Source organism: Oncorhynchus kisutch, unplaced genomic scaffold (genome assembly GCF_002021735.2).
Source record: "Oncorhynchus kisutch isolate 150728-3 unplaced genomic scaffold, Okis_V2 scaffold1778, whole genome shotgun sequence".
Classification (NCBI taxonomy): domain Eukaryota; kingdom Metazoa; phylum Chordata; class Actinopteri; order Salmoniformes; family Salmonidae; genus Oncorhynchus; species Oncorhynchus kisutch.
In genome coordinates, this window is record NW_022263723.1 from 24,592 (window position 1) to 44,757 (window position 20,166).

The 20,166-nt window shown below is 41.9% G+C and overlaps 2 protein-coding genes across 3 annotated transcripts in view; both read left to right on the forward strand.

Annotated features, from left to right (window-relative positions):
* The window catches only part of LOC116367844 (serine/threonine-protein kinase/endoribonuclease IRE1-like), a 28,770-nt gene extending 24,433 nt beyond the window's left edge, over positions 1-4,337 (forward strand). Inside the window, exons 22-23 of the mRNA XM_031819013.1 lie at positions 26-2,298; positions 2,505-4,337. Coding sequence (XP_031674873.1) covers positions 26-646 — 621 coding nt within the window. The 3' untranslated portion in view covers positions 647-2,298; positions 2,505-4,337. The remainder of the gene's footprint in view (positions 1-25; positions 2,299-2,504) is intronic.
* A 209-nt stretch (positions 4,338-4,546) lies between these two features.
* LOC109881303 (sterile alpha motif domain-containing protein 9-like) lies at positions 4,547-16,089 on the forward strand. Of its 2 annotated transcripts, XM_020473463.2 has the most exons (4): positions 4,547-4,718; positions 4,894-4,942; positions 9,608-9,664; positions 9,763-16,089. In XM_020473463.2, exons 3-4 carry the CDS (start codon positions 9,661-9,663, stop codon positions 14,388-14,390), a joined length of 4,632 nt encoding a protein of 1,543 aa, XP_020329052.2. In that variant the 5' UTR covers positions 4,547-4,718; positions 4,894-4,942; positions 9,608-9,660; the 3' UTR covers positions 14,391-16,089. The 2 variants fall into 2 exon arrangements, with proteins under 2 accessions (XP_020329052.2, XP_020329051.2); XM_020473462.2 differs by lacking the exon at positions 9,608-9,664.
* Positions 16,090-20,166: the final 4,077 nt, after the last annotated feature.

Genomic DNA, 20,166 nt, shown 5'->3' on the forward strand with positions numbered 1-20,166 from the left:
CCTTCTTCTTTTATCCCTCCTTTAGAAGCACCATTACAGGGAGTTACCAGCAGAGGTCCAGGAAACTCTGGGCTCCATCCCTGATGACTTTGTCTCCTACTTCACTTCCCGCTTCCCCCACCTGCTGCACCACACCTACCTGGCCATGCGCACCTGTGCCCACGAGAGGTCATTCCTTCCCTACTACTCCAGCTCAGAGCAGCTCTCCTCGATACGGACTCCCTACACACACCCCGAGACCACGCCCCCGCTGCAGACACACACGTCGCAGCCAGAGGAACCCACACCGTCAAACACAGTACCCTCACAGCCTGTGATGGGGTCGAGCACAATTCCATCCACAGCACCCATACAGTCAGTGACCGTATCAGACTCCACACCCATACAGTCACTGTCAATCACAACAACCCCCCCACAGTCAGTGCCAACCACATTACCAGCAGAGCCAGTATCATCCACATCATTACCAGTCCAACCAGTACTGCCTACATCACCCTCATCCACACTGCCAGACCTGCCTCCACAGACATTGTTGCCCTCAGAACCCCCCACACAGTCAGAAACCCCCTTTACAGATCCCGTCCCACCTGAGCCACACATACTGCCAGTGCCACATCCAGCCACACCGGACACGGAGCCTGCCTGAGAGCCGATGAGGGGTGGTAGATGAGTGCTGCACAGAGGAGCATTGCCTTACGAGTGGACACATACTGGTGCTCTGTTGCTCTGTCCTGTGCTGGTGAGGACCAGGCCTGCAGTGCCTGGGAGCTGCCGACAGGGGGGAGCAGCAGCCCAAACCAAGTGCCTTTCCTGCTCGACTGAGACAAAATGGCTCCGAATGGAATCGTCCCAATGTCCCTCGAAGCATCAAGAAGCCAGTGCTGAAATGAACTAGTGGGGGCTGTAATGTGTAGTACAGAGAGAATCTGTTTTATTTGCAATGGAGTCCCTCCTAATGTCAAGTATTGTGAGGTATTCAAGTATTGTTGGGCACAATACTTGGCAAAGCAAGGGAGGAATTCTTCTGTTGATGTTGTTGAAAGACGAGTCGACAATGGTAGTTTTACTGTGGAATCTTTTTTCTCTTAATGAGCCTATTCACTGTAAAGAGGTGTATATTATTGTATAGGTGATGACTTGATAATGACTATCGTTGAAATCATGGGATGTGGCCATTGTGCCTTTTTAAATAACACTGTGTTATGTATGTGGGCTCTGTGAGGGTAGATGTGTCTGGAATAGTTTTGCTTGCTGCTGCAGATGCTGCTTTTCTCTCTTGAATCAATACTATTTCAGTGCCTGTCTTCCTGTGCAGGCGAAGGCAGATAGTCCAAAGGGTGTTTGAACTAAACACTGGTAAAAGCATAATGTGTTTATCTTTTCTACTTTTATCTCTGATAGCTTTGTGCTGTACATAAGGCACAAGGCAATATGTGATCTGATGTGTGTTTTTATTGCAGGACATCACCCAAAGTCTTGTTTGCTTGACCTCTGACACACGAGGCCTTTACTAAAATTGGTTCAGCTACAAGTCATGACAGGATGATTACAGAAAACATTCACTTCACATTCTGGTTTTGCTGTCTGAGCAATGGTGTTTTCTCTCATCCTAGCTTTGATGAATGATGATCCAATGCAATATGTTTTATTCAATCATATTGTCTGTATAATGATTGGCAGTTAAATAGGTCTTCATTTATTACATGAATTAACTGTTATAGTTTGTTCATATTTTATTTTTTAAGTGGAATACATTTACTTCAGGTTTATTTTGTACTGTTCATTGTACATCAAAAACCCCAAGAATGTACAGTATTTTGTCTAATGCAAGCTGTTTAAAATGAAGTGAAGAGGGTTTTGTGCTAAAGTGAACAGAATCTTTTGCAGTCTCGCCTGACGATGCCTTTTAGTGTTAAGATTTCATTTCTAACATGCCATCCTGAATGCAAGAATAGTTTGTTTTATGATATTCCATTTTCAATTTTGCATTTGTCTCCTTTTGCCAACATGTCTGCCATTGTTGGAGTGAAAATGCCAAATTAAATCAGCATTAATCTGTTACTGTGTTAGTTTGCAGATATTTTGAGCTTGTGGAACTAATGCTGCATTCATAACCAAGTGGGAAGGTGGTATTTACCATATACCGACTGGGAAAAATCCACTTGAACGCACCTACAACTTCCAATTACTAGTGAGAAACTCATCGATCATCCCTGATCTCGGCTTCTCCCACATGCTGACCTCTGACAACACCTACGAAGGAAGAGACTTCACCAACAGCAGTTTCGGCAGTTAAATGTAGCACAACATTTATAAAAAGCAATCTATTAACGTTTTTTAACTTGAATTTGTTAACAACCATGAAAGCTGTACTTTTAATTGGTGAATTATGATTTGGTGTAACAATGTATGCAGACCCTTTTCTATGCAACAGCCTCCTATGTGTGTTTACCTGATTTAGATGTCCGTGTATATGAATCCTTCTTCTTTTGTCCCTCCTATAGAAGCACCATTACAGGGAGTTACCAGCTGAGGTCCAGGAGACTCTGGGCTCCATCGCTGATGACTTTGTCACCTACTTCACCTCCCGCTCCACACCTACCTGGCCATGCACACATGTGCACAGGAGGCACTTCCTTCCCAACTACTCCAGCTTAGAGCAGCTCTACTGGATACGGACTCCCTACACACACCACGAGGCCACCCCCCCGCTGCAGACACACACGTCGCAGCCAGAGGAACCCACATTGTCAAACACAATACCCTCACAGCCTGTGATGATGTCGGGCACAATTCCATCCACAGCACCCATACAGTCAGTGACCGTATCAGACTCCACACCCATAGTCACTGTCAATCACAACAACACAACCATATTGCCAGTATCATCCACATCCTTACCAGCCAAACCAGTACTGCCTACATCACCCTCATCCACACTGCCAGACCTGCCCCCATGGACAGATGCCCAACCAGCCCTCCACACCCTCAGAAATCCCCCTTACAAATCCTGTCCCACCTGAACCACCAGTGCCACACAGGACACGGAGCCTGCCTGAAAGCCAGGTGATGGGTACGGCACAGAGGAGCGTTGCCTTGGGGGTTTAGGCTGGGTTTCTGTATAGCACTTTGTGACACCTGCAGATGTAAAAAGGGCGTTTTATAAATACATTTGATTGATTGATTGCCTTACGAGTGGACACATACTGGGGCCCTGTGGCTCTTTCCTGTGCTGGTGAGGACCAGGCCTGCATTGCCTGGGACCTGCCGACGGGGCAGCAGCAGCCCAAACCAAGGGCCTTTCCTACTCTACTGAGACAAAATGGCTCAGGATGGAACCGTCCCAAGGTCCCCCGATGCATCAAGAAGCCAGGGTGGAAATGAACTAGTGTGGGCAGAGAGAACCTGTTTTATTTGCAATGGAGTCCCGCCTTATGTCAAGTATTGTTGGGTACAAAATACTTGGCAATACAAGGGAGGAAGTCTTCTGTTTATGTTGGAAGACTTAAGTCAACAATGGTAGTTTTACTGTACAACGTTCCCTCAGTGAGCCTTTTCACTGTAAAGAGGTGTATATTTTTGTATATGTGACTAGATAATGACTTAATCAATGATAATCATATGTGGCCATTGTGCCTTTTTAAATAACACTGTGTTGTGTATGTGAGCTCTGTGAAGGTAGATGTGTCTGGAATAGTTTTGCTTGCTGCTGCAGATGCTGCTTGTCTCTTGACTCAGTACTATTTCAGTGCCTGTCTTCCTGTGCAGTCAAGGAGAGATATTCCAAAGGGTGTTTGAATTGAACACTGGTAGAAGCATGTGTTTCTTTTCTACTTTTATCTTATCTCTGTTAGCGTTGTGCTGTACATCGGGCACAAATAAATATTGTTGTTTTTTATTGCAGGGTGTCAGCCAGTTTTGTTTGCTTGATCTCTTGACACACTAGGCATAACTAAAACTTGTTTGGCTACAAGTCATGATAGGATGATTACAATGTATTCCCTTTACATTCCGGGTTATGGGCTTGAGTTTCTTTGTCCATTCTTTGATGGAGGGATTATATTTATTTTCTCTCATCTCATATTCCTTAACGAGGATCCAGTGAAACATGTTTTATTCAATCATATCCATTGTCAGTGAATAACAGATTAATAGGTATTTAATGTATTACATTTAACTGTAATAGTCTAATATTTTATTTATTTTGTAAGCTGTTATGTACTGTCCATACTACACTGTTTCAACATTTTCTCATCTTGCATTGCCAACGAATATGCAGCTGTTTTAAGTGAAAAAGCCAAATAAATCAGCGTTATATTTGTGCCTTTTGAACTTTACATTTTTGTCAGTTATTCTTGGGACTAAGCAAACATAATACATTCATTATTGCCTGTTATGTAACGGACTTCCACTGCAAGCCTGAGGGGGTCCATGCCAAGTTGCCAGTGTCATAACTCTCCTTTTCTCCTAAACGAAACTTACGGATAAAAACAAGCCACCTCGTGACGTCGTTCCTCTGATCTGACGTAGTTCGGGTCCATGGTTTTAGGGAGTGACTGAGCGTTCTAGCATTCGACACCACCTATCTAGTACAGCAGCAGAAATCTACCAGTTGAAAAGATTCGTCTTCTATCACACCGAATATTCCAAAGCATGAACGACGTGCGGCGAATTAAGAGCTAAACATATTTCTGTTGGCAATGGAACAATTTAAAGAGGTGAGAACTATATCAATTATAGGCTACGCTTGTCGAGAGTGCTCTCCAGCAAAGGAAAGACACATTCTTAGCCCTTTATTTCTGTTTGGTGTAAAGTTTATCTGCTGCAGGGGAAAAACACTATATTGAAGTCTTATCTCTGCAATCTAAAACTGGAGTATATTTTTTTTTCCAGAGAGGACAACATCCCCGCCAACGTCTGGTTCATCTTCGCCCGCTCATTGGTAAACCCAATATTTTTTTTTTTTTTGAGACTACAGGTTAAATTAAATTTTTATTAAAACGATGTATGTAGCTACTTAAGAGTTTCTTGAACATTTAAAAATACTAACTGTAGCCAACGTTAATAGGCTTGAGCCATTTCATTTGAAACCGTGCATTGGCCAGCATTCCCTTGTGATTTTATAATCAACTAAACATTTTAGCAGCTTCGTTGTCTTGAAATAGGTTATATTTCAAATATTCGTTTCAATGTCTAGCTATGGGCATGTCCACAATCTTTCAAAGTAACCAATCACACGTCATCTGTTGGAGACACAGGTGAAGTGGTGAATGAGGTGAGCTTCTCCTCCAAAGAGTACCACAATATGAGTCAATCGGCTTTTTTTGGTCCTCCAATAATTGGTATCAGCGTTGAAAAATCATAGTCGGTCGACCTCTAGTACGGACATCGCAATTTATTGCCCTGGCCACATCTGCAGTCCTCATGCCTCCTTGCAGCATGTGTCGTGGAGAATTGTTTCAGAAATATAATACTCTCAGAAGAACTTTGTGAATTCAATGTAGACTTTAATACAAGTTATTAAGAGCCGTGCTGGTCTGCGGAATAGCCGCCCCTTCTTAGCACTGGCTCTGCTTTTATACATACATAGTATTTGTGTACATCACATATGTAAATAAAGTTACTCCCCCTTAGTATCTGCTTTTGGTTACAACGATGGCAGAACTCTTTCCATGTTCTAAAAAGAATGTATGTACTGCATGCTTATGTTTTACGTGTTAGTCATCAGTTATCTTGCCTACATCTTTCTTCCTGTATCCTGCTGACCACAGCACGTTCAGCTGTCATGAATGCACGTATGGTCTTGGTTAATGTATTCTTTCAAAAATAGAGTATGGTCTGGGTGTCATATGGCCTGGATATCATCTTCTCCTAATGTGCATGTCCTCGCTACTTCAGCCTAGCAGCCAAATCTATCTACATGCAATGCTGAGCTTTCCTCAATGGTTCGCTCCAACACATGCCTAAGGCACGTTCACGCAGATGAGCAGGGACCCTGGGCATCTTTCTTTTGGTGTTTTTCAGAGTCAGTAGAAAGGCCTCTTGTCTCCTGTTTTCATAACTGTGACCTTAATTGCCTACCGTCTGTAAGCTGTCAGTGTCTTAACGACCGTTCCACAGGTGCATGTTCATTAATTGTTTATGGTTCATTGAAAAAGCATGGGAAACGTTGTTTAAACCCTTTATAATGAAGATCTGTGAAGTTATTTGGATTTTTATGAATTATCTTTGAAAGACAGGGTCCTGAAAAAGGGACGTTTATTTTATGGGCAGTGGTAATGCTGAAATTGTTCCACAACCCAACCGCTCCCCATTTTTAACTGGTCATTCAGTAAAGCGCCGTTTCCGTTCAATTGAACATTCTAGATCGTAAAAACGTACTGAACACAGCCCTGGTCATTCTTGCTTCTCTTCCTTGTGGATGTGACTGCATCCATTAAAGCTCTCCTCAGCAGGACTACATTTCTAGCTTCCTACTGAGCCATTCTCTCGTTTGGTTAAAACCTACGTTTACTCGTTTGTGAATAACCCACACTCCGACCAGCAATATGCTGGTTACCTTAGCCATAAGGCAGTTGCTAGCTATATAATGCATTACTACCTTCATGGCCGTGGCATTCACACTGTGCTAGCCCTAACTAGCATTAGCTGTGAGGCTTCTAACTAGCAAGCTAGCCACACTAGCAGTCCTACCTGCACATAGTGGCATACACCTGGCTAGATAACTTGGAGTTCCCTACCTGCTCAAGTAGTGTTGCTATCACATCTGTGAAGGCTAATTCACAACAATGCTGAAAAGCCAACTAGCTACTGGCCAGCTTGCTTCTCTCGTTTAGTACACCTCACGATGCTATGGTGATATGAGACTCAAGACCGGAGAAACAACAATATTCACGCAGTTGTCTTCGGCTAAGGTGGTACTAGCTAGCGAAGCTATTAGCCAAATAGGTGAACCCTAGCTAGCTAACACGGATAAAGGCCCTCTCACCAAGTACATAAAATAAATAATATGAGCACGTCTTGTTTAATGACACCGTTCACACCAATTTGCAAATATCGTCCTACTGCAACCCGCCAGTTATTTATTCGGAACAGGTTAGATATTGTTGTCTGGGACACTGCCACTGACAGGTCTGTGGGTTCCTTGTGTGAATTAATTTATCTTTGTCTAGATGTTTTATGTTTGCAATGCAGCAATGTATCTATTTAGCCAATGCATGTGTTTCTATTTTGAAATGGTTGTCAATTTCATCTTCATGTAGCATATCACCGCTGTCTCTACCCTATTTTCCGCCCTCTAGGAAACTATGGCGCGCTGTGCATGGCTTGTGAGGAGGAGAATCTGAATGCGATTTGCCTCTGTTTTCTAGACTACCCAGAGTGCAGGAGCCCCTTCTACACTCTCACTGTAAAGTGGTTGGTTTGCGAGAAGTGGTGTGACCAAAACAGTTCACTGTTTAGATCCATTTAGCATTTTTCTCGGTCTGTCATCTAGGCTTTGACAACTAGAGTAGAGTAACACCCGCAGTTGTGTTTCATGAAGGAAGCATGTCGCTTACGTCTAATCCCCAAGCCGGCAGGTAGCCTAGTGCTTAGTAACCGAAAGGTTGCTGGATCGAATCCCCGAGCGGACAATTTAAGAATCTGCCGTTCTGCCCCTGAGCAAGACATCTCTCTGATTCAGAGGGGTTAAATGCAGAAGACACATTTCAGTGGAATGCATCCAGTTGTACAACTGACTAGGTATCCCCCTTTCCCTTTAGCCACGTCTTTGGACCTGCCTATTGTGCTTGATGCAATTATTTTCTCAGCAACCTTTGAGCAGCTGGAATGTGTGGAGTTTTAAATATCTCTCCTTTTAAGACCGGTTTGCTGATTGCCAGGTCGCAATTGTAAATGAGAACTTGTTCTCAACTTGCCTACCTGGTTAAATAAAGGTAAAATAAATTAAAAAATTGCCCTTACCTCTGCAAAGCGAGTGAGTGAGCTGCATGCACTTTAGTCCACCATTCATGCCTACAGTTTCCCCGGGGTTCCCCCAAGTAACGTTGTTACTCAATCCCACCTTTATGCCTAAGGTCAGCTGCAATTACAATTGTATCGCCTTGGAGCTAATTGATTTCCACCGGTCACCCTTCTACTCTACAGAAGAAGGGCGTCTCCGTCGTTTATGTCCAGTACACGTGTTGCGCTTCTACTTGGACAAACTAGAGCATGGCAAAAGGGTGACCTACTCTTCGTTTCCTGGGCGCCCCTTTGCAAACGTGGGCCCCTCTCTCATCAACAGCTATCCCATTGGATTGTGGAGGAGGCTATTATATACTTATATTAGCAAGGGTTTTACAGCCCCCGGAGATTCTGAGTGTGCTCATTCCACCGGTGTTTTGGTGTCTTGGGCACTCTTTACAAGAGATCTGCACCATTCACACCAACATAGACATAGAGCTATGGCATACTGTTTTTGTCTTACTATCATTTTTAGACAGACCCCAATGAGAGAGAATATGTTGAAAAGTATTCTCTGTCTGACATTGCAGTCACGTTCATCTTCAGTTCTAAGTTAAAGTTTAAAAGATGTCATTTACGGACATTGAAAATGTCTATTCTTTAGGGTTGTCAAACGATTAAAATGGTTAATTGCGTTAGTTAATTGCGATTAATCACGATTATTGAAAAAATTAGAATTTGCTCAAATTTGTCCCTAAAAGTTTAGTCCATTTTTTTGAAAGCAGTGGCAGAAAGAATAAAACATAGCTCCTGTGATATTGGGCATAACTTTTACATGATTTTGGCTAGAGTCATCAGCGACGTCAGCAAGCATTGACTGTAGCTGTGTTCTGTGCTTAACAGCTTCCGTGAGGAAATGCGTGTGTTTAAAAGGATCCGTGCAGTGAAGAAAATGGAGATGCGATTAACGCCAACGGACCAACTCAATTTGGCCTTGTTTGGGGTGGACCTCATTAGAATAATACCCAGTGTTTATATTTTAAAACGTTATGTCGATAGAGAATATTGTTGTAGTTAGTGTTCGGTTGGTTGTGTCTTTTGAACATGATCACTGCCAGTTCTTCAGCTTTTGAAATGGCTAATATAAGTGCAAGTGACAGATGAGAGCAATAATAAATCAATCAGAACCAAATATTTTTGGGATTGAGACATAATACTTTCATCATTGACATGAGATGTCAGTGAAATTGGTTACGGTTACAATTTGACCTTATGAAACCACAGCAAAAAATACAGATTTTTATCTTTCACTTAGAACTGAAAATGAACATGGCTTTAATGTCAGACACCATTTCAACACCCAGAGGAGTCGTCTTTTCAACATCCCTAAAATATGTATTTTAAACTTTCACTTACAACTGAAAATTAACATGGTTCCAATGTCAGATGTTTTTTCAACATCATTTAAGGTCATTTTGCTTTACTGGGCTACCAAGAAAGAAGACATTTTTAAAAATATATTCATAGCCTACTAAAGGATGTACTTCTTTTGTAGTTTGTTCATTTCAAATATGTTTCACTGAGCAACACACAGTAGAAAAACAAGCAGTGCTATTTTAGATGATGTAGTTGATTGATTAAAAGTTACTATTTTCCTCAGACTGATTATGCAAGACCCTACACAGCAGTGAGCTCGTAGACTGAAGTGCAATAATGGGTAAGAAAGAGATATTGGTGTAATGATGTTTTTATATTCTACTAATACTTCATATAGGTAATTAATCAGTTATTTGATTTTTCTATTATATTCTACAGCAGAGGAACCTGATGAACTTCCTGTTGAAAAATGGACTGACTCCAACGTGAGCTCTTGGTTAAGAACTATTGGAGTGAAGGAGCAATACATCAAGAAGCTTTATGAGGAAGAGGTAGATGGGAGAATTCTCCTTGTACTGACTGAGGACTATCTGAGAAAAGAGATTGGAATGAAATCAGGACCAGCTCTGTTGATCATCAGAAAGAGAAATGAGCTTATAGACACCAAACAGACAACTCGGGGCAAGGAAAAGCCTCAAAGTAGCAACAATAGTGAACAGGAAAGTAAAAAGAAGAAGCCGGGATCAGCTCCCCAGATTCCAGAGACCGATCAAGGTCTTTCAGAGGAAGAGAAACAAACTCATCAAGGACAATCTGTTGAGGACAATGTGTTAACCACGAAGAGAGACTGCAAGCCACGGCCATTTGGCAAAGAAGGCATTGATTTCACATATGTCAAACATAGTGTTCTGCAACCTGAATCTGGTGTATTTGATCTGATATCTCCCTGTCATGAGTACAAGTCACTTGACAATGCTGCCAAATTGGACCGCACAAGACTACAGGCAAAATTTGCCAAAGAGGTTCTCAAATTCGGTAGTGGCTGCATGAATATCAGATCAAATGGCACAATACACTTTGGTGTGATGGACAGTAGGGATGATGCAGGCTATGTGCATGGTGAGATAATTGGTGTTCTGGTTTCTGAGAAAGATATATATGTTGATGCATTGGATCACATTGAAAGGAGTTTCTCTCGCTCTGACAGCGAGCATGTGCGACAGTGCATACGTCCACCTCGGTTTATAGAGGTTATGGACATAAATAGCACAGAAAAAAGATACGTGGTGGAGGTTGATATTATTCCCTCCATAAGCATTGTTAAGAACCGAGTGTACTCTGTTCGCTTGCCAAACTTCAAAGAGTCCTCTAACAAGATTGAGCATGAAAAGGAAACAATCTATCGAAGGGTAGGATCAAAAACCGAGCCAGTGAGTGATCAAAATGACTTCTACCAGCGAGTCAGAGATAGAGATGCCCAAAGAGAAGAGGCTGAGCATTGTCGATATGTTAACACCCCGGACATCTGCCAAGACCTCGGAAGGAAACTCACCATGCTGATAACCAGTGGCAAGAAATTCATTGAAAAGGAGAAATGGTACATTCTTGTCACTAACAAGTTCAAACCAGATGATTTGAGCAGTATTGACTTCTTGCTCAACATGAATATTTTTTGTGTGTTCGACTTTGACACAGATTCTAAGCTGTCAGGACTGTGCAGTAAATATATTCAGCACCATGCTGCAAATATGCATTTCATGCAGAACTACAAAATAACAAGTGGTATGAGCATTGGCGAATTTGTGAGCCATTTGCATTTGTTTGAGCAAACCAGCTGGATATTTTGCAACGGACGAAGCGATTACAAAGGGAATGAAAACCCCTGTGATGAGATGACATGGATCAAAACAAAAATTACACTCCTGAGGGAATCTGTGTCATTGATCTGCAAACAGGTCTTGCCAAAAGGAGCATTCCTGGTGGTCTTCCTTCTCACATCCCCTGTTGAGAAACCACTTTTGCACACCTTCTATGAGTTCTTCACAGATATGGAAGGCCATGAAGACATCATTTGCATCTCAGAATCTGAGGATAACTATCAGAAATGGCAAAGTTTTGCAGAGGGTTCATGTGGAACAGAAACTGTGAACCGTTCCAGTGTTGTCGGGATGAAAATGAGCCATGTTGATGCGACACTGCAGCGAATCCAACCTGTAACATCTCGAGACACCAAACACTTGCCTATCTACCTGAAAGGACAGTGCCTTCTTGAAACTCGTGACGAGGAAAGGATGTATTCCTTGGAAATCCTGAGTGTCAATCATTGTGATGAAACAAGCGATGATTACATCAAAGCAGAAAAAGAAAACATTGAAAGACAGTTTTACCACGGGGGAAGAGTGACCTGGTTGAATTTCTGGCTTGCAGAGAAGAGGTTTGTTGGAGAAGTAATTCAAAGAGATGCATACAGGGAGGTCTCCGAACTTCTCACTGACACGATGAAATGGGGTGTAGACAGACCTGTGAACAGTATCAACATCTACCATCACCCAGGAAGCGGTGGAAGCACAGTGGGAAGGCAAGTGTTATGGAACAAGAGGACAGACCTAAGATGTGCTGTTGTGAAGCCGTCATACTCGGCAGCCACTGTATCTGAACATGCTGTCCAGCTCAGAGAGTATGAGGAAAAAGATCCTGAGAAATGTCTCCCAGTGCTCCTGCTGATTGAGGACTGTGACAAAGAATACCTTGATGAGCTGAGGAATGAATTAGAGTTTGCCGTCAACACTAAGAAAATCAAACAAGGAACACCTTGCTTCATTATGTTGAGCTGCAGACGATCACATAACCCAGAGAAGATGTGCAAAGACGCACCATTGCAGAATGTAGCTGTCACTCACAAACTATCAAAAGAAGAGAAGAGACAGTTTGCTGGGAAACGACAGAAGCTTGAAGAACAGTACCAGCCAGAATTCATTTTGACATTCGTCTTGATGAGTGAAGAATTTGAACACCAGAAGATTGTTGAGTATGTTGCGCAATTTGTGAAACATTTGCTCCAAGACATTGATCATGAAGCGGTTGTCACTCGGCTCATTCGGTATGTGGCATTGCTCAACACTTATGTTCAGAACTCATTCATTTCCCAGTCCCATTGCGAAGCTCTGCTAGTATTCACCATTCATATAGATCGATTCCGTCAGCATGCTTTTGAGAGATCACTGAGTGAGCAGGCCAAACTTGTCTTTATACATCTGAGAGATGACAAGACGCACATTGAATCAGTTCGAATCATTCATCCACTTGTTGCAAAGGAAATCCTTCAGCAGCTCCTTGGTGACCAAAAGCAGCAAAGTGGGTTGGCCATGGATCTTCTCCACGAGGATGGGCTTTTTGAGCACAGATTTGGAAAAGAAGATTATGGGAAGTTCCTGCGAGCCCTGTTCATGAGACGCTGCAGAGTAAGTAAAGGTGATGAATCAAACAGCTTTTTCTCTCCTCTCATTGAACATGTGAGTGAAAAGGAAACCCCTGACAAGGCAATCGAGCTCCTCAAAGAGGCATACAAACGCTTCAACAAAGATGCATTCTTTGCTCAGCAACTTGCTCGCCTGAATTACTCCCATGAGAAGTTTGAAGAGGCAAAAGATTGGGCGGAGATAGCAGCGAAACAAATGCCTAACAACTCTTACATTCTTGACACGAAAGGCCAGGTATACAGAAGATGGTTCAACGCCAAGTGTAAAGCAATTGAGAAAGTACCAAAAACAGCAGAAAATACAGCAGACGCTGTTGAAACTGCGCTGAAAGCAATGGAGTGTTTCAGAGAATGTGAGAAATCTGCTATCTCAGACCTTGAAAACATGAACAACAGTGGCTTTTTTGCTGCAGTTGAAGTTGGCTGCAGTCTGTTGAAGCTCGTATTCTCATTGCGTGTTTTCTCAAGCAAAACGTATGGCCATTCAGAATGTATGAAGTACCTTCTCACTGATTACATTCCTGAGGAAGTGAAGAAGCCCTGGGAGAATTTTCACATCAATTTGAAAGGCCTTCAAATGACACTGCATGAAGCCCTGGAGTGGATCTCGGAGGACCTGAGTTACTTCCAGACAGACATCAGTGCAGATGAGGAGGAGACAATTGAAAGCTCTGAGATGAAAATAAGCCATCCAATGACATGGTTGGTAAGAAAATCCTCTGAGTATGGTAAATATTTCAGTGATGCCTCTATCAGCATTGCCCCAAAGCTGTGCCAGTTGAACCCTGGCAGTTTAACTCCATTCATGAAACGCATGATCATTTACCGGCTTGGTGGGGGGAATATAACTTCAATCTTCTCCCTTCTGACTGACCAGAAAGAAAGAGACCAAGTCAAAGTCCTAGAGAATATCATATCGCTCTACCCCAGCAACCCTCTGATGGCCAGGCTGGATCAAATGGATCTTGTCAATTACATAGCAGCTCATATTGCTCTGAGTTGCCTTACAACCCAATCTCCAAAGTTGGCTGCTCTGAAAGACCTTCAGAAACTCAGTCAGCAGTTCCCAAAAGAGAAACGGAAGTGCCTGTCCAGTGCTCTGTTCCTGCTTATCTTGCTCTTCTGGCCAGAAGATCATGACACAGACCCTGAAAAAGAGACCAAATACAACATTGTTCTATCAGCTGTTGAGTACCTCAAAAGGAGCTACTGGACCAAAATGAAGGATATACCACAAAGGAAGAAAAGGATTTACACACACTTTTTCCTTAGTAATGGAAGTGGGTGGGACAAGATTGTTCACAAAAGCAAGGTTGAAATGATTACAAAGGTCCTCTCCATCTCAGAAAAGAGAATGAAGTGGTTCAGTGGGGAGGTGTGGAAAATGCCAGAGATGGCAAAACTGCTCAGGACTGTGTCTGGGTGGACAGAAGATGGGATAGTGTACCTTGAGGGCCCAAAAGAGAAGAAGTTCACTATTCCTCATCTGAAAGCAGCCTCTGTGCCCTATGGCAATGAAAACATCACATTCTACTTGGGGTTCACATTTAGAGGACCTGTTGCGTACAACGTCACTGTGAAAAAGTAGGGTCGCCACTTAGACAAATCCTGCCAGAAAAGGAGTCTTATGGAATATCTCCTGAACATTTTGGACCAACATACCAATGAATGAGTATGTTTTAGAGCGTATTGTCAGAGGAAGACTGTGTGTGTGTGTGTGTGTGTGTGTGTGTGTACAAAATTCAGTTTAGTGTCTTAAGAATGAATTAAATTCTGCCTGTAAAAACCATTTCACAAGGCAAATTGTATGGATATTTTGCTTACTGTAAGTGTACAGTTGTTTGTTGGAATGCTTTGTGTTCAACCATTATGTTGACTGGAAATATTAAGGAATGTGTTGTCAAGTTATGCAGTCATGATCTGTTTTTGTTTGTTGAATACTGTATATATTTTTATATTAAATCTTGTCTTATGCAGGAAGCCTGTGTAATATTAAATGTATTGTGCCCAAAATGTGGTATTTGATAACCAACTACTTTGTACTTCTCTTATTCATTTTAATGATAGTTTTACCAGTGAAATGGCCCCTTTATATAGGATTTTCACATTTGATGTATTTTTTTCTAACCAGTCTTAATATTGTCTTTTTGTATGAAGAATGACTAGTTACGCCTAATAAAGTTGCCTTAACTTTTTGTTTGTTTTGAATGGTTGTGTGACTGTTTCTTTTAGCAAATGTGTGAACAATGCTAAAATAGTAACATGAAATTCACATGTATAAAAAATAGAAAATAAACATGTTAATGGTTGTCCCATGAATCCATAGGACCACATAATGAAAACAGTTGAGTTCAAACTACCCACAAGCAGGTATGTAGGCTGAAGTGCAATGCTTCTAACACTTAGAACTGTGATGGACAGTGTCCATTGTGTAAAGTCTACTGAAATGAACTCTGGTTTGTCAACATAACTTCAGTGGTCAACATCAACTAGATGTCCCATTCCTTCTCTGAAGACCAAAATGACATGAAGCTAAGGTGTATCCACGACATCAACAACACATAAGTGAGCATCTCGTCATAGAATCATAGCTGGATATTTTACCCTCTTGTTGCAAACTCGAAGTGTATTCAATAGCAGTGAAATATTTTCCTCAATATGAGGCATGCAGATAAAATATAGTAGATGTATGACCAATCAGATCAAATATAGTAGATGTATGACCAATCAGATCAAATATAGTAGATGTATGACCAATCAGATCAAATATAGTAGATGTATGACCAATCAGATCAAATATAGTAGATGTATGACCAATCAGATCAAATATAGTAGATGTATGACCTATCAGATCAAATATAGTAGATGTATGACCAATCAGATCAAATATAGTAGATGTATGACCAATCAGATCAAATATAGTAGATGTATGACCTATCAGATCAAATATAGTAGATGTATGACCTATCAGATCAAATATAGTAGATGTATGACCAATCAGATCAAATATAGTAGATGTATGACCAATCATTGTTGTGCATTATTAACGGCACATCTTTGTTAATTTCAGCACAAAAGTGTGTTGTTTTTTGTCCTACATTCATTTACTGTAATTGCACAATTGCATCGATTGAGGATCTCTATGTAATTGAATGTGATTGCTTTTATTCAATGTTTTTATTTATTGTGCTGAATGCTATTGTTTTATACGTGTATGTTGTTGTAATATTCTGTTTTTATTGTAATGTGTACAAGGCTCTCTTGTAAAATATATTTTCATCTCAATGTGACTCCCTGTTTAAATAAAAAACGGCATGGAGTTGAAAACAATTAACATTTTGTCAGGAGTCAACTGTATTTCACAATTGATATGACCAACGCTAACATTCACAATCCACTGCATTGTTGTCAGGATGTGCAGTAACAGTCACAGATCACTACATAGTGAAGCACAGTGTTCACCTTTGACCTTCAGCATTTCAGGGACCTTTGTTATGGAGAAAGACTTCTAACTGCTGCTTCCAACCCGTATATGTATATGATTCCACCAGAGAAAGTGGAAAATGTGTTTTTATTATGCCACCAACTTGCTGTAATAAGGGAGGATTATGCCTATCTGTTGTGGTAGAGTATAATTAATACCCAACATATTTATGTTCAGAATATAAACTAGTTACATAGAGTCCACCTGGGTTGAGTTTGACTTTACAGAATGCTCAGATGGAAATACTGGATAGAAATACTGTATATTATGTAGAACAGACATGGTTCTCTGTCATGTAAAATGGGGAATGATGCCAGTTCTATACAAGACATGTCTACCATGTTCAGATCATTCCACCCTCCTGAGCGTGGCCCTAGAGACCTCAAGGAAAGATGATGGATGAATAAAGATCTCCCACTCAGGCCGTTTGCCATTGAAAATAATTGTCACAATTCCGGTCGGCTTAAGGGGTGGCTTTCCCATAGGGAACAATGCATTAGCAGCTGGGTCTGGTCTGCTATGTTTATTGACTGTACATGAACCAGAAAAAAAGGAATGAGTGAGTTCTCTCGCTCCCTCTTCCGTCTCTGACCTGAAGGCCATGTACAGCAAAGTAGGACTCATCTCTTGGCAGTATAGTATCGTCCTCCTAAGGCCAGCAGATGCAGGACAGGCAGTGATACAGGGCAGTACTCTCTAGTGCTATCTGAACCCTTAGTTATCCTTTCATGAAGGGGTTGCTGAAATGAGTATTCATCAGCAGAATAGTGGACTAGAGACAGTTGGCCTCTTAATGAAACCCAGATATTGGTTTTGTGTCAAAATCATTATCAATCTTCCGGTCCTGCAGGAATACAGGTTTGGACTCATGTTATTCACACAACAATACAAACATCAGGCCTATTGAGTGAAATAAAGAAACTAAATTGTATAATCATTTCAAACATGGTTTTCTCAATGTCTATAGAAACTTGTTGACTTATTCTGGTTATCGATTTTCATTGAATATGGCCTTATGGTCTGCTGTTTTATGTACAGTAGCTACTCTACAGCACACTGTACATCTGTAGTGTTCCTCTGTTTTCTCTCTCATACTGTTTCTACCTTTCTAATCTACATTCTACATTCCCTACAACAGTAAATCACACCCTGCATTGTTAGTGGTACTGGTAGACCTGAACTTCTCAGCCACACCTCTAACCCATCCCACTTTCAGAGGAAGTATATCCTCATTCGGTGTACGTCTCACAAGCTATCAACATCAGCGGGAGCAGAATAAGTTATCTGGTACCGTAAGTAGTATCCCATTATTCTATTAATACTGTATACATTGTGATTTTGACAAGGTTTATCAGACTTTTAGAAGGGTCAAGGATATGGTTATATGTGAAATGGGATAGAATACCACTCTTATAGGACAGGATTAAACTGGATGTTTCATGTGTGTAGTTAGGAAGTTAGTTGCTTCAAGTAGGAGACCCTCATGAGGTCGTAAACATGACTCAAACAGAAATCTGGAGACAAAAAGTAAACATTGTCGAGAGAAGATTAGTGAGAGGAAAGAGGAAGTGTAGAAAAAAACTGACGTGCCTAGTTAAATAAAAAAATATATACAAATATAGTGGTCACTCTCATTTGTGACTAGAAGTAGCTACCCTCACCACCTGGTGGCCGGCCCGTCAGCTAATCCAGTACCCAGTTGCACAGGGCGGGGTCAAGACCCAGGGTCTCGAGCTTAATGACGAGTTTGGAGGGTACTATGATGTTAAATGCTGAGCTGTAATCGATGAACAGCATTCTTACTTACAGTTGAAGTCAGAAGTTTACATACACATTAGCCAAATACATTTAAACTCAGTTTTTCACAATTCCTGACATTTAATCCTAGTTGAAATTCCCTGTCTTAGGTCAGTTAGGATCACCACTTTATTTGAAGAATGTGAAATGTCAGAATAATAGTTGAGAATGATTTATTTCAGCTTGTATTTCTTTCATCACATTCCAGTGGGTCAGATGTTTACATAACCTCAATTAGTATTTGGTAGCATGCTTTTAAATTGTTTAACTTGGGTCAAATGTTTTGGGTAGCCTTTCACAAGCTTCCCACAATAAGTTGGGTGAATTTTGGCCCATTCCTCCTGACAGAGCTGGTGTAACTGAGTTAGGTTTGTAGGCCTCCTTGCTCGCACATGCTTTTTCAGTTCTGCACACACATTTTCTATATTATTGAGGTCAGGGCTTTGCGATGGCCACTCTAATACCTTGACTTTGTTGTCCTAAAGCCATTTTGCCACAACTTTGGAAGTATGCTTGGGGTCATTGTCCACTGGAAGACCCATTTGCGACCAAGCTTTAACTTCCTGACTTATGTCTTGAGATGTTGTTTCAATATATCCACATAATTTCCCGCTCCATGATGCCATCTATTTTGTGAAGAGCACCAGTCCCTCCTGCAGCAAAGCACCCCTACAACATGATGCTGCCATCCCGTGCTTTCACGGTTGGGATGGTGTTCTTCGGCTTGCAAGCCCTCCCCTTTTTCAGCAGTTGTGGCTGCTTTGTGTGATTGTATTGTTGTCTCTAGCTTCTTGCCTCTTGTGCTGTTGTCTGTGCTCAATAATGTTTGTACCATGTTTTGTGCTGCTACCATGTTGTGTTGCTACCATGTTGTTGTCATGTGTGTTGCTACCATGCTGTGTTGTCATGTGTTACTGCCTTGCTATGTTGTCTTAGGTCTCTCTTTATGTAGTATTGTGTTGTCTCTCTTGTTGTGATGTGTGTTTTGTCCTATATTTATATTGTTATTATTTTTAATCCCAGGCCCCCGACCCCGCAGGAGACCGTTTGCCATTTTAGTAGGCCCGTCATTGTAAATAAGAATTTGTTCTTAACTGACTTGTCTACTGTAGTTAAATAAAGGTAAATAAAAAATATGTTAAAAAATCCACAGATGACACAATCTCTTTTGCACACTACCCTCTTCCACCTGGACAAAAGGAACACCTATGTGAGAATACTATTCATTGACTACAGCTCAGCGTTCAACACCATTGTGCCCTCAACGCTCCTCAATAAGCTAAGGACCCTGGGACTAAACGCCTCCCTCTGCAACTGGATCCTAGACTTCCTGACGGGCCGGCCCTAGGTGGTAAGGGTAGGTAACAACACATCTGCCACACTGATTCTCAACACAGGGGCCCCTCAGGGGTGCATGCCTCAGTCCCCTTCTGTACTCTCGGTTCACCATAACTGCATGGCCAAGCACTCCAACACCATCATTAAGTTTGCTGACGACACTACGATGGTAGGCCGATCACCACCAACGATGAGACAGCCTATAGGGAGGAGGTCAGAGACCTGGCAGTGTGGTGCCAGGATAGCAAACTCTCTCTCAACGTGATCAAGACAAAGGAGATGATCGTGGGCGACAGGAAAAGGAGGGCCGAGCACTCCTCCATTCTCATCGACAGGGCTGTAGTGGAGCAGGTTGAGAGCTTTAAGTTCCTTGGTGTCCACATCACCAACAAACTATCATGGTCCAAACACACCAAGACAGTCGTGAAGAGGTCACGACAAAACCTATTCCCCCTCAGGAGACTGAAAATATTTGACATGGGTCCTTAGATTCTCAAAAAGTTCTACAGCTGCATCATCGAGAGCATCCTGACTGGTTTCATCCCCGCATGGTATGGCAACTGCTCCGCCTCCGACCACAAGGCACTACAGAAGATAGTGCGTACGGCCCAGTACATCACTAGGGCCAAGCTTTTTGACATCCAGTACCTCTATACCAGGCGGTGTCAGAGGACCCTAAAAATTGCCAAGGACTCCAGCCACCCTAGTCACAGACTGTTCTCTTGCTATCGCATGGCAAGAGAGA